Source organism: Haliotis asinina, chromosome 15 (genome assembly GCF_037392515.1).
Source record: "Haliotis asinina isolate JCU_RB_2024 chromosome 15, JCU_Hal_asi_v2, whole genome shotgun sequence".
Classification (NCBI taxonomy): Eukaryota; Metazoa; Mollusca; class Gastropoda; order Lepetellida; family Haliotidae; genus Haliotis; species Haliotis asinina.
This window is the reverse complement of record NC_090294.1, coordinates 16,770,302-16,785,443: the sequence shown is the minus strand read 5'-3', so window position 1 is coordinate 16,785,443 and position 15,142 is coordinate 16,770,302. Positions and strand designations below refer to the sequence as shown.

Sequence of the window (15,142 nt, the reverse complement as noted above, 5' to 3'; positions counted from 1 at the left end):
GTGGGATTGTTCTTGTCTATTCTAGGTAGGTTAAGTGCTGTTGTTATCAAATGTGTAGGAGATGAATGAAGAAATGAATAAATGAATGAAACACAAATAGGGAATAAATGAATGAACTACTGAAGGAGTAAACAAAACAAATGAAGGATGAAACAAATGAACTACCAATGAAAGAATGGAACAAATGATGGGGAAAAGCAGAGCAAAATTGAAGGAAGACACACATGAAGGAGTAATGAACGAACCACAAACAAAGGAAATAATGCTCTAGCCATGAATGCAAAAATGTACCACAAATGGAGGAAACTATTTAGAGCAAATTAATCTATGCACAAATGAAGGGAAGAATTAGTGTACCACCAATGAATGAAGGGATAAATGAATGAAACATGAAGGGAGGAAAAAAAATGTAGGTAGGAATAAACGAACCCCAAATGAAGACAAGAAAAAATACACCATTGAAAGAATAAATGAACTACCAATTAAGAATTAATCATGTCACAATGGGGTGATAAATGACCCACAAATGAAATGAATAAATTACTGAAAGAAGAACTAAGAACAAGACGACCTGTTTCTGAACATGTATGTATATAGTCCCTATTCCCAACAACCTTTTGTCGAGCCATATCAGATATATCTACACAGGTATTCGGAAAATGAATGGCGACAAGAAAATCCCTTGTCCCCCATTATTTAAATAATTGAGCTGTGAAAGAAGCAATGTCATTTTACTATACGTAATGATCAGAGACCCTTGGTATAGGAAATCAGAGACTCAATCAGAAGCAAGCAACAGGTTTCAACTTCTCACACATTGCTTCTGCCATCAGATAGACATTCCTTCACACAACCTTATTGAGTCACAGGAGTGCCGTTATTTTCCCTACTATCAGTCATTTCAAAAGGATGTCAATCGACTCACAAGATCAACCGTTGCTCAGAAAATGGGAAATTATTAGATTCAATTACAGGGGACAGAGATTCAACGAGCTAGAGGTCTCTTACAGCTAAGCAACTGTCTTGAGCTAGCATTCATGTGTGACGATAAGCAACACACTAAGCCTTTTCAACTTTCTCTTTAGGTAAAGAAAGGGGACAAGCTGTTCTTGAGTACACAATAACAATAGCAAACCAGAGCTGTCCATTCATGCTTCTCTCATTCACTGGGTGAATGGTGCTCCGCTGGTAGGGGTCATGAGGTGGGTTGTGTGCCATTAAGGCACATGGGGTGCGGAGACGGAAGAGAGAGACAGACAGACAGAGCTTACCGGCGACGTCTGGGTGGCAGTTTCCATAAGCATTGGGGATTGGAGATGGGTGGGCACTGGTAGCCTCACTGGTGTCAGAAGTACAGATCCCGGACTACGGACTACACTGACCAGAGAAACAGGCGAGCAAGGATCCGATACTCCAATATGAAAATACATAAATTATTTAGCACGGAGCATACACAGCGAGAACCGACGCTAGCTACATCAATAGAGGAAAGAGAGCAGTGAACAGAATACGATTGGCCTGGCCGTTCTACTAGTTGATTGCACGTTGGTTTCACAGCAATCATCGTTTCCACCCAGCTCTCATTAATGGTTTGTGCAAGTCCCCCGGGAGGTGACAGCCACCGCGGTCCATTCCAACGGCTTATTGGCAGATGCAACAACGGGCTGGTGTGCTGGAGATCAGCCAAACTTACGCTGATGGATAGAACCTGAATGCAAATTGGGAGCATACATTATTAATACCCAACTCTTTTCCCTTTGATGGCGTGCTACTGTTGTTTGATAGCAGAGCAGAGGGAGAATACGAAGAGAGGGCAGGGTAATGAAGGAGGGAGGGACTGGAAGAGGAGGATGAAAGTAGGAAGGGAGGAGGGATGAACTAAGAAGGATGGACCAAACATGAACATTTTCCTTGGTCGTGTCCAAACTGTTCTCGAGGGTGGATAGGAAGATGAATGTCCTCGTGGGTGGAAGAGTGCTGCTTGCAGGCAAACAAATGCTTCTTGAATCAAAGTTGTGAAAGAACAGTGTGTTTTAAATACTCACAAAATCCTTTAAAGAGCATATTCATCCTGGCCTCATGTTGTGAGGGTTTCAAGGGCATTGAGTTGTGGCTGCTAGAATTCTACTAAAATTGGTTAAAAGGCGTTACCACTAAGTGTAATATGACATAGCCTGAACTGTATCATAACAACCGTATTATTTAATTTCAGCATGTTTATATACCAATAAAATTATATGCAAGCTTACAAAAGGCAGAACATGACATATTAATGCGTCATTAACAAGATTTTCTTTGATTTTAACACCCTCTGTTCAATTATGCATCACCAGACCTGCATATATCTCATCCAATCTGAAGCAATTTTGTCAGTGAATATCTAATTCCCTCGGGTAACATGATGTCAGCAAAATACCAACTTGACAAAACTTACACAAATTGGAAGAGACAGGTCATCCTTGAGAGCTTTCTCCTACTTCTTTACGGGATTAAATAACCAAACAAAGACGTAAAGGTCAGCTTAATGTACATGCTGGACGCAATAATTATTTACTACCAATAACACTTATCAACAGGAGTATTTCAAGGGCATCTGATACTTGGTGCTCTCCCTCTGATAGTCCTTAATCACATATCAATTGCTTGGAATTGGAAACCAGACCTGACTACCTGGGGATCGGATAAACCGTATAAAAAATAGCTTATATGTTTTGGTGTAGATAATTCAGACTTTTTATGGCAACAAATGTGTTTCTGTGAAAATGGCTATGGAATAACCATGGATACGATCTTAACACCAAACTTGAAGCATCCAAAGGTTAGGCATGGAGGGTAAGTGTGGCCTCCTCTCCCTGGAGACCCTATCTAAGTGAACACGCATATAAGACTATTACACATACTATTAACCGACAATGCTGAAGTATGACAGGCAACACTAACCAGTTGTCCCAATCGGCTGCTGCATGACGTCAAGTGTACGGCCGTGTTGTTCAAAGGGGGTATAGATAAATGCAATCAGATCATCAATACTCGGTGAATTCTATTGAGAGTCCAAACACAATCGTCAGAAAAAAGTCTGCTCCTTCCTTTGGATATTATTCATCAAGATGCCCCTTTAATTTCATTGCCACTCTACCATTTTGACCAGTTGGAGTTGCACATGTGTTGTTTTAAGTGCATTGGAAACTTGGCAATTGAATGATGTATTTTGATGCATATGTGATCAGACTTCCAGAGAGGGTCTGATAACGATATGCTCATGTACTGTTGAAATTTGTTTTGGCCAAGATACAAACCAGCTACAGACCACTTGTAAAAACAATTTCGAAAAACACTTAAATCTTGTAGACTTCCCATATTTCCAATTTTTTATATCTCACCAGACAACATTTTCCTAACCACCTTCTTGTATTGAAACATTTAGTGTTGGCAGACAGAAGAGAAGTCTGTGATACTGTCCACTGTAAGAATCATGTATAATTAAGTTACAGAAATAAAACCGGATTATTGGTTATATTTTAACGCAATGCTCGGACACCAACATTTCCACACCAAAATATCTTAAATTACTTATCTGCATTGCTTTAAGACCCTGATTTAGTGTTCAGTCACCATATTGCCTTAGAGATCATTTCACCTCAGAACTGCCAATTCATCACAAGCGGACCCTCGCAAACTTTCTAATACAATAATATTATACCATTTCATTTTAGTCCAACCTTTAGATTCCATCAGCAGAAGGTCATAAAGCAAGAAGAAGTGATTTTCTTTGCAGGTTCTAAGTAATGTTTGAACCGTTGGCCATCAAAACAGATCAAGGAATCATGTTCTGGTTGTAAAACCATAAACCACCATGCACCTCCTGTGAGTTGCTGAACCAACAACACACATCTCTCACCTATATTCTGGCATCAAACCTTTCCCTTGATTGAATTGTGGAGAGAGCAGGCACGCTACACACCGCCACGACCTTCAACCATTAATACAACGCCTCAATTTGTTCAACCAGTAGAGATGTCAGCTTCAGCATGTCATATGTGACAAAAAGCACACTATCCAAGGGGATATAATCAAGTACAACGACAACCTACAGAGTTCGTTCTAATTTCATACCACTGCTGTCATACAAAAAGCAATTCCTCTGTAAATCAGGGAAACGAAAATTGAAAGGCAGGAAATGAACATGCGCAGCTAGAAATTTTAATACAAATGCCAAACAAAAAACAAACCTCTAACTACTTCATGGAGATGCAGGTTTTATCTGGGAAGAAATAGTGACACATTCTTCAACTAATTAACAGTATTAAGAGTCATCTAAATGCTTATCCAAAACAAATACGCGATCACAATATGTGTAAAGCACCAGAAGTTTGAGCTATTCGTTCTCAATAAACATTCTGAATCCCAACACCAGATAATTGACATCAAAAGTAACAAAAACAAAAAAAAAAATTCTTATAATTACCATTCTTACATCAGCTACAGATACTGAACAAAACAGATGACGTTTCCTGAGCACATCTCTTCTCAAGTGGCAATCATCCTATGTAGTAACTACCTAAAACTAACTATCACTGTTGCTACAGAAGCAGTATTTAAAACACTTCAGCGGAGATAAAATGACACCAAATTGCTATCAATGACTTCGAGTAATGCTTCCTCAAAGACCAGATCGAAATAAAGCCATTATCATCAGTTGACCCATTCAACCCCACAACCATTCACCCACCATAACCAACATCCCAATACTCTTGCCACTGTATCACTGACTGTATACCCTGTTGTTACCAAGTGCAATAAATGAAACTTTTGGTCGAGAAAAGTGACAATAAAAAAAAGCAAATGAATTCTTTCTGGAATCACATGAGGCAACTTCAGCTGTTACAGAATCCACAACAGTACTGTTTAGGATACAGACAAATAATACTGAACACTCATTTGGCACCGAAAAAGTGCCAACCTTCAAGTATCGTGTTTTCATGATGTATTGTACTGATTCATAAAGTTCTTTTTAGTCTCACCGTCAGTGCTAAAAGCACGAGTGACAAAGAAATCTCAACTCTTTACCAAATGAGAAAAAAGTTTGAGATTTTTTAAATACTGAAGACCAATCTTAAGATAGACCAACATCTTTTAGCACTGTATAAACACGCACAAGTAGAAGTATTTGTTCCGAAGGAGGACTGGCAGGGAATCTCTATGGGTGTAAGTGATAGTTGGATCACATGTCATCCAACACAGAGGCAGAATCAACAACTAGTCATGTTGCTGTGTAAATTACTTGTGACACTGTGAAGCAGGCGCACCCTGGTGGTCTGAAAGTGTCAAATCTCGGTAATACGGAGATGAAGGTAGTCACACAATTTCATATTGCTGTCAAGAACACAGGATGTTCATCACAGACAGAAATAATTATTTTAGTTCTATTGATTTCACAATGGGAGGAGAATCTTGTTCATTGTGTGAAAGGTTAATACTAGTTTCTATCTGCAAATTTTTGGAAGGGATTAAGAGTGAGCGAGCACAGCAAGCAAGCAAGCAAGCAAGCAAGCAAGCAAGCAAGCAAGCAATATCACGATGGGGGATACCAGAAATAGTTTCACACATTGTACCTGTGTGGGGTACACACGTTAGTTTATCCTAATGCCTTAAATCTATATTTGATATGACACATATTTTTCTTGGACAATGGATGTTGGCTTCTGCTTTTATTGGCACCGACTTAAAATCAATGACAGGTTTCATATGCTGTTACTTGTACATCTAATGATCCAGACCTGTTGGCATTTTTGTTAGATGTATTGTTACACTAAAGTTGAAAATTTAAGTACATACACTATTCAGAGGAACCATCAGATACATCCAAATTACTAAATTGTCAGCTGTTGGTATTTCAGTGTATTATATGGAAGAATTTGGTAAGTCCTTAACTTCTTTTAACCAGAGTATTACACCCTCTGCTGAGTGATTATATGCATTTGTAACTGTAAATGGAACACAATGATGCATTGATTTACCTTTGAATACCTTCAGATATTCATTGGTAAGAGCGGGTTAGAAATGGACAAGAAACCACAACACAACACCATGACACAACCACCTGCCAAAATAGAAAGAATTTGGGTGTGAGAAATGACAACTACTCTTTAACCCATTTTTCCTTAAAAAAAAAATTCAAGCATGCTTCTCGCTGACATTATTTTTAAATCAAAGAAAACTCCTTCAGTTTAATTCATGGAAGAGAATTGTTTTTATTCTGCCATTTCTTTTAAGGTATGGATCTGTTTGATGTCAGATAACTATAATTGCAATTATTTTCAATTTAGACATGTCTGTTTTTATTGTATATCATGTCATCACTGACAAAAATCTTTTGACATCTTAATTGGATTATTCTCACAACACGCCAATGGAGGCTAATCTCCATAGTTAGAAAATGAGATTATTGCAGTGGACAAGATAATATAAAAATGTTAGATCGGCAGAAAATTCCTGGAAATATTTTTGTCAATTTTCCATGCGATCACTTGATCTTATTGTGACAGTTATTGACAGAAATTGCTTAAAACTTAACAGCTGCCAAGAAGTTCTATGCTGAAGATGAAACAATTACCCTTTTCTCTACAGATATGGCAGAATTGCTTGAGAAGACTGGCATTTTTGTTGAAAATTTTGCTTCAAAATGCTTAGAAAGTTTTATTACTGCATATATTTGGGAAGGCTATTCTGTGCACAAACCTAGCAAGGCTATTTATGATCCATTTCAAACTGTGTTTAACTGCAGCAGTTGTCAAACGATTTATCATCCTTCTTTAAACTTCTCATGAAAGCTTTCACACAGAAGCATTCCTATCACATATTTTCAAGTCCTAATTATCATAATGTTTGGCTTATGTGACGCCAGTATTCTTCGGAAAGGTTTAATTGAACGACCACTCAGAATTAACAGTGTCTTTGAGTTCAGAATGTTCAAAAGATTATATACACAAGAGAGGTCCATCCTATTAGGTACCAGAATGTTATAATGCAATTTTGGCACTTCAAAATTACAATAATTTAAATGTATTCACATGTCAAAGACAATTCATAATTAACGTCTGTGTAATTAGTTTCAGTAGACTACAAAGTGTGCTTCTATTTTCAAAAAAACCCCAGGAATCCAGTGCCATGGTAACATGACTGCCTGACCAAGATCCTTCAATGGTCTAATTTCATGGTTTTTTTTAAATAAATCCTCTTGCTGAGAAGCAGCAGAAGTAAAAATGTAAAGACATTTGGAATCAGAACTTGAGAGGACAATGCTTGCTCACTAATCACAATCTCTTGATCCATTTTCAGATAATTTTAAACATCACCACCCGAAAATGCCTCTGCCCTGTTAATCTGCCAAAACTAATCCAATTAGATGAAAAAAGAAACAAATCCCCCACCCAAAACTGACCCACAAAATAGTGATGAAAACTACTTGAAATGAGAAAACTGAAAATCATTGACGACACCAGGTATTTGAGAAAAGATTAATCCACTGGTGGTGCTCGCCACCTGTACAAGAACTGTTCACTTCAATGATAAATTGTGGGTTTAATGCTACCTTGAACAATATCTCTGTTAGCATATCACTGCAAATTAATTCATTTAACATTTAAAAATGTGTTAAGCAATGCTTTGAACTAACAAGTGCTGACACTGCATCACAAAAACCAGATCATGATCTAGCAGTACCTGTGATACAATCCAACTACTTGCATATCCTTGCTATGTCAAGGGAAGCAACTCCCAACACGAGTGTCTCTAACCATTACACATGAATCCAAGAGGAAGTGAAAACTGCCTTGTGGCTCTGGTTATACTAGAGCAGACATCACTAAAACACCATTTTGTTGTAAAATTCAGTTTTAAATGTTTGTATAGCAATTCAACAAGCTAACTTATATACTTCCATAAAATCAGATTCACACTCAAATCTTTAAATTTGATTTTGAATCCGCCACAGCTTACATTCACAGTGACATCAATTAGCACCTTATCAATGCAGTTTATGTATGAAATAGAATACCCTTGCAAATAAATGTCAAACTTATTATAGTATAAATAAACCATGCACCATATGTTACGCTAAACTTCCTGTGGAAATTGGGAGACAGAGCTGGTCTCCACACCCTATTTTGATTGTAAGAGACAATTCGATGGATTAGGCAGTCTAGCTGTGACTTGGATGATTGCTCGTCAATCCACACAATCTATGCTCACAATATCAATCAGTGGATTATCAGGTGCAGACTCCATTAATTACAGTCTCAGACCATGTTGCTCAGAGGTGCATTTAAGACGCCAAGATAGAGACCTGATATTGACAAAACGTCATGTACATACATCGGACACGTACATTTCTGACAACCTTAAAATACAATACTGACAATGCAAGGACAGAAATTAACCAAGACTGTCTTCCCCTTTGAAAAGTGATAACAAACAGCAACACCCCCCATGATGTCTGAAAATCTACTTGCCCTTAGGATACCTTTAACATTAGCAAAACTGTTTCAGCATGTGGGCAAGGGCTAATTTTGATCTCTGCCATGTATAAGGTGTACACATCAGCCTTCCTTGTGACTCCATGTCTATTTAGAACCCATTCCCTCATAAACAGACCCCATGAACAGCAAGCCTGTTCCATACAAGGAAAATTGATAAGCGCATTCACTGGGTGGAAACAAAATGGAATGACATACTTTAGCGGACAATGGGCAGTCCAGGATTACTAAAGAAGCCATGCTGTCTATTATTCACCCAATGGGACAGTGGTACAATACTGACTCATGCAACAACCACTGTTGATAATATGCCAAGTATAAGCATATGCCTTCAGTGTTACACAGTAAAGTGACAGTTGCATAATGTTCAATGGTGTCTAGACCAATCAATAGTGTTGAGTAATACGTCCTAGCTGTGGATGGGGTTAAACGAGCTGAAATAAGAGAAGATTGTATATCAGAGTGAACATTTATATCCTACAAAGCCAAAATGTTTGTTCAAATATCGGTAGAAATAGGTTTGTCATAAAGAATTCAGGATTCGAAAACCGATACCATGTCACACTGTCTGGCCGACAGAAGAACCTGGTTCAATTTACTAACAGGGCTGAATTCTAAATCAGAACAATTTAAGGTTTAGTATTGACACTAACTAATTTAGGAAGGAACCATCAACATTATTGATTCTCTGAGAAGATCAATTCAGGGCCGCCTTGCAACCAAATGGTGCATTTTAAGTCCAACAGCGTAGCAAGAAAGTCACTAATGAGCTTGTACCTGAAAACCTGCATACCTGTCAGGTATAATGACAAGCTGCCCAGCTCACAGCATCAGCTGAGCTTCTAGGGCAGCTTCAATGGATTTCATTTGCCTTTCATAATTCATATCGAACACTCAAAACACTCATTTCAACACTCTGTGAATCTTTTCAATAACCTTCAGTGTGAACATTTAGTTCTGTCAGCCACTGGAAGAGATTTCAAGTTATTTATGCAAACCCAACCTAAAGTTTAGGTCGAAGTGTTTCATCGAGTGTCACTGGGCTACATGAAAACTATATATCAATATTATCTGCTGTCATTTGAGGCTGCTGAACACATGATCACAGTTGTATTTGAGTAAGTAAACTGCTTTTTCAACAACATTCCAGCAAAATCAAAAATAAGGTACACAAGACATAGTTTCATACAAGTGTACCAATTTATGCTTTGACACATTTTGAATTGGGGTTGACACACTGCACACAGTGCAGGAATCAAACCCATGATTTCAATGTGTTAAGTGAACACTATACCCTCCCATACTTTAACTTCAAAGGAAATATATCTTTGCTTCTCCTGCATCTTTCAACAACGGAGGTGTAATAATACTTAACCAAATTTGAAATATCAAAGAAGACAAACTTAAAATAATAACACTTATAATGTATACATATTTACAATCAGTACACAGGTTGATACAATCAGTACACAGGTTGAAAAGGTATACATGAAAAAATGTATATAAAGGACACAGTGAACGCTGGAGTCAATCTGACAAGAAATACCTGTTAAGGAGAAAGTAAAACATAGTTTTCTTAAAACCTGAAACAAGCCTGCTGTGCTATTAGTCCTTTGTCATTTGAAATTTTATAAGCTGTGTCACTGTACCTAAATGTCATGTGTCAAGGCAACTCGGAGTCGAGTGCCGATGTACATTCAAGTCCCACAATAAAGTCAACATTCAGGTCAAGATATAAATTACTGTCAATATTTTCGTTATAGGTCAAGCTGGAAATCTCCCACATCCATAAAGATCAACCGCAGCCAACACTGCAGAATACACCATCATTCTAACAACAGAAGCTAGCGGGAGTAAACACGGAATTAAATCGGCTCAATAAGGACTTAAGCATTCTCTCCAACAATAATTACAAACTGATTGCTTGTGGCCAATTTTCCTGTCGACTCGTACTATGACCACGCTTTGTGTCAAATATTCAAAAATCGGTTGTGAGGACATACCACAAGCTCACTGATAGATCATTAATCCAACTTAGCGACAGCTAATAAGTTATAATTTACTACCAATAAGAGATCCATCAGTTAGGACAGAGACGGACGGCCTGCCAGTTGAGTAAATCACAAGCATGCCTCACCCCGCCACTTGCCCTACCCTTCAAGACTCTAATATCCGCATTCACTTCACAGTAAATAAATTCCACTTCTCACAGAAAATGTCACTTCTGACATGAAAATTTTCAGTATTTGACTGATGATGAATTTGAGTGAGTGAGGTATTGGAAACAAATAAATCTTTAAGGGAGGTTGTCACAAACCTTACACTAACGATAAATACTTGGTGGGTATCACTAGAAGAGTGCTGTAAAGCAGCTTAATGTTGAATTCATTTATTAGGCAACATGCACGTTGGTACTGTTGCTTGTGCTACTTGTCTAAAAGTTCACTAGTTTTGTAGTTCAAGCTCACTGATCAACTATGCCAGTTGCCCACAACACTCCGACACCGTTTCATATCAGACCAGTCCTCTTTCTGACAAGCAGCAGGCTGGGTGACAACAAGTACAATATCCCAAGTCTTGTCTTTACGTATGACGTGCTGAGGCTTGAGCCATCAGGATTCCACTCCAGAGACAAATGCTTCATCTACTGGATCAGACACAGTCAATAAAATAAGACCTAAACAACACCCTCTATCGTCCTATGTTGCAAACTTTGTGAAGGCATTTCATGATACACAGTCAGATGACTGAAACACGGATGTCTGGACTTCAAGACCCATCACTTCATTTTGACGAACAGGAGTGATAGGTTTGTCATACCATGACAGCGATCAACCCTTTCATTAACTGTCTTGAAAAACCAAACTCATCAGTTTATTGTGACCAAAATTTGACCTTGATTTCTTGCATGTTGCTACACAGAAACAGCATCAGTTATTTTCTGAAAACAAACTTACTCTTCTCCAAAAAAGCAAGGTTACAAATAATGAACCACTTGCTTGGACAGTTGAAGAAGTTATACTTCCTGGTGTTTTGACTGTAGGCTCACATATCTGTACATCTGTGGACAATACAAGAGGATGTGGTGTAATTACACACGGGGACTGTTACACACACATCTGTGTCGTCTGCCTGTCACTGCTTGACGCACGACACCCACAATTATAGATGAAGGAGACATGAGTCAGCAGCACTGACAACTACAAGAATCCATACTGACTTCATGGGGATGTATAAAAACATCATCCAAATCCACATGACTGCACGTGGTACCAAACTCCTTGCACACTTATACAAGGATCAGCGATTAGTAATAAAATATTCAGTGCTTAAGAATAAGGAACTACTTAAGTATGTCCATGCAGGTGAGTGCACATATGACTATCATGATGCAGTGGCCTAATGCTGTTTTTGTATGCCTTAACATATGTACCATTATAATAAGCCTGCCTGCCTGATTGTCTGTGCAGTACTTTGGAACAACACTTAATCCAGTTCCATGTACTGTGGTACTAGAAATATACGACCAATTTTATTTAAAAAGGTCTTGGAGATTCTATTTACAGGTTACTGATATAGACAGACATCTTATTTTCAGTATATTAAATTCAATTAATGTCATCGACAGGTGCTTGAGCTCAGTGGCATATCATTCAAACCAAGGGATCCTTCAACAATCAATTTTAACATCAACGACAGGGACTTTCCTCCACTGCACACTGCCATGGATAGATCCACAATTTGGGATGCATACTGCCTTCAAGGTTGTGCCAGATTGTAACAGTTGCTGATGAGATACTCCACTAAAACCTACACCTGAAACATATCTCTTAATATATTCCATTACATGATACAAATATGCATGAAAAGCTCAACAAATGAAAGCATTATGTGGTAATTTTCCTCTTCACCAGTCATTGCATTTACAATTAGAATTCATCCTTTGTGTCTGTACATTACAGTGAACATATTTTTTGATGGAGCTGTCCAGATGGTGCCTTCATGCTTGGTGGTCCTGTTTTCATATTAGACTCACACATGGTCTCACCTGTAAATTATCTGTAATGACTGGACTTAGGTATCAGGAAGGTTTTACATGAACATTATTACATAGATATCAGGCTAGGCTAGACTATACAAGTGATCTCTACATGGATTACATGACAGGTAACACAGGCAAACACTTTAATCTCTTAACAACCCAAATGCAAGTGTGGACTTAATTTAAAAAAAAACAAAAAAGATGTTTCCAAAGATGAATTCCAGTATGAAATAGTGTTTGTTACAGTTAGCTCATCTAATTAATATTCCTGATTTTCCTGAAATGGAAAAAAGAGACTAAAATCTAAATTAAGGCTACCAGACAAAAATTTTGGCACTTATGGAAAAAAACCGTATTCATTTGGGACATACATCAGGATATATCAGTACGATGATAACATTGTGTCTACATGGCCTTTTCGTCATTTCTACTCCAATATCATATGAACCCATGTTCACTGCAACCATTAAAGAAGACCATCTTACAAAGACCTCTGTAGTTTGTCTGAGCTAATACCTTGAGCTTTCTGTTTCAACCCATGTACTAGCTGTGCTAGTGCTGGACAACAGCAGAGGCAAGTACAGACCAACAAGGATGTCCATATTCATCAACTGTACAATATCAATACTTGGCTGTTGAAAGTTTATCTTGTGCTTTTCATTGTGAATGTGAATTTTTCATGTCAGTGTATGTGTCTAATATATTTGTCACTTATACAATACTCTTGAAAATATTTTACTCAAAGCCAGGGCTGACATTTTTTCGAAAATCTTGGCCAAGTTCAATGACTCCTCTATCACTTGAAACAATCACAAGTTATATCTTAAAAACTGTCGCCCCTAACTTTACACTGATGTGCAACACAGTTTAGCATGATATTCATAGCGCATGCGTCACTAATTCCAGGCCTTATTAAGGCCTTATCAAGGGCTTTTCAAAGCATGCTTACATTTGTCCAAGCAAATAAGAACCTACATGTTTCATAGGAATAATTCTACTTTTCAATGATACACAAAAGGGACATAACACCTGAGCTTATTGACATATGTGACTGCAACTATAAAAACTTGAATAGCAAATATTTAACGGCTGAAATAACAATAGTTGCTACAGTGAAAGCTATTTATTGCATATCAATGCATGTTAAAGGCCAAACTGTCAAATTCAGGGCCTTTCAAGACTGCAAACTGTTACCAACATGAACACCTATTCAAATTCAACAGTTGTAGCTATGCTAGTATGTTCAGGTGCTGATTGGTAGGCTCCAACATTTTATCAGGATGGAAATATTCACAGCTGCCGAAGACAGTCCACATAACCTCTGTAACACTTAGTGAGCATTGTTTTATGCTGCCTTTAGCAGAATTCCAGCAATATCACTGTGGTGTACACCAGGAATTGGCTTCACATATTATACCCATGTGGAGAATTGAACCTGGATCTTCGGGGTGGCAAGCAAACACTTTACAGGGCTACCCTAGAGTCACCAATGCAGCTGAGAGCTATGTCACACAACAAACTCCTTGGAACCTATTCACACACTCACATCAACACAATGTTGCAATTCCCAACAAACAGCTGTTACAGGCTAAAGGTCACAATCTTATCACTCACATTCCAATCAAGAAGAAAATTACATCAATTCTGTACATAACCTGCATGAATAACTTATCAAGTGCTATTCGAACATCCCAAACCTAAGATATAAAGATTAAATATTAACTGCTTCTGAAGAATCTATTGATCCAGCAAATGTCATTATGAAGGAGTCCTGAGATTTACTTCATAACATACTTCCACATAACAGCTTCGACATGACAGTGGACGCAATCATTTCCATTAGACAATTAGGCCCCACAGAACTAACATTCGGTCAGTGGCCATGCCAGGACTGATTGGAACAATGGAGGATGCTTGTGGTTTGGATGTGAGGTAAAATGGGGTATAACTTCCACATCGGTGAGCATGTTTGTCTATATACTTGTCTGGATGACAGGTGGTTCTCTGACATGTGACTGTTGGACATGGAATGTTGTTTGCAGCACTCAGCAATATTCCAGCTATAGGATATAGCTATAGTCCAGCCAGTGATCAGCAGCTTGAGCATCGATCTACGCAAGTGTGATACGAGGTCATCTACCAAATCACTGGGCTACCCCACTTCTGCATATGCATCGTATGTCAGAAAGGGGCTTCACACATTATCTTACCTCACACATGAATGTCGCTTTCTGAATGGCTAAGCACTATTCTATTATTTTCAATGTACCCCGCTTACAGGCGATGTATTATTTTCAACGTACACCGCTGGGAATTCCATACTCTTCTGGTGCTTCGTGGTAGTACTTCTTTGTCTCGAATAACATTGAATCCTGCATCAAGAACAGAAATGACTGATGTTTTGTGATTGAAAATCAATGGAAGGGAGATAACTCTAAATCTGTTAACCTTGTGTCGTCTGCAAAATCGCGATTCGCATCGCATTCAACAGAAGTGCTTCAAACAGTTTAAAATAAAAATTCAGGTGTTCCGTAAGATAAACACATTGTTCACTGGTCCCTCAGGG

General features: G+C 38.2%; 1 protein-coding gene across 14 annotated transcripts in view; it reads right to left on the bottom strand.

Moving 5' to 3' along the window:
• The window catches only part of LOC137265983 (nucleolysin TIAR-like), a 202,271-nt gene that overhangs the window by 92,269 nt on the left and 94,860 nt on the right, over nucleotides 1-15,142 (bottom strand). The window contains exon 1 of one of the 14 annotated variants that reach the window (XM_067801480.1): nucleotides 1,272-1,493. The exons of 12 other annotated variants lie outside the window; for them this stretch is intronic. In XM_067801480.1, coding sequence (XP_067657581.1) covers nucleotides 1,272-1,430 — 159 coding nt within the window. In that variant the 5' untranslated portion in view covers nucleotides 1,431-1,493. Of the gene's footprint in view, nucleotides 1-1,271; nucleotides 1,494-15,142 lie in introns of those variants that run through there. One more of the 14 variants, XM_067801479.1, reaches the window with a different exon arrangement.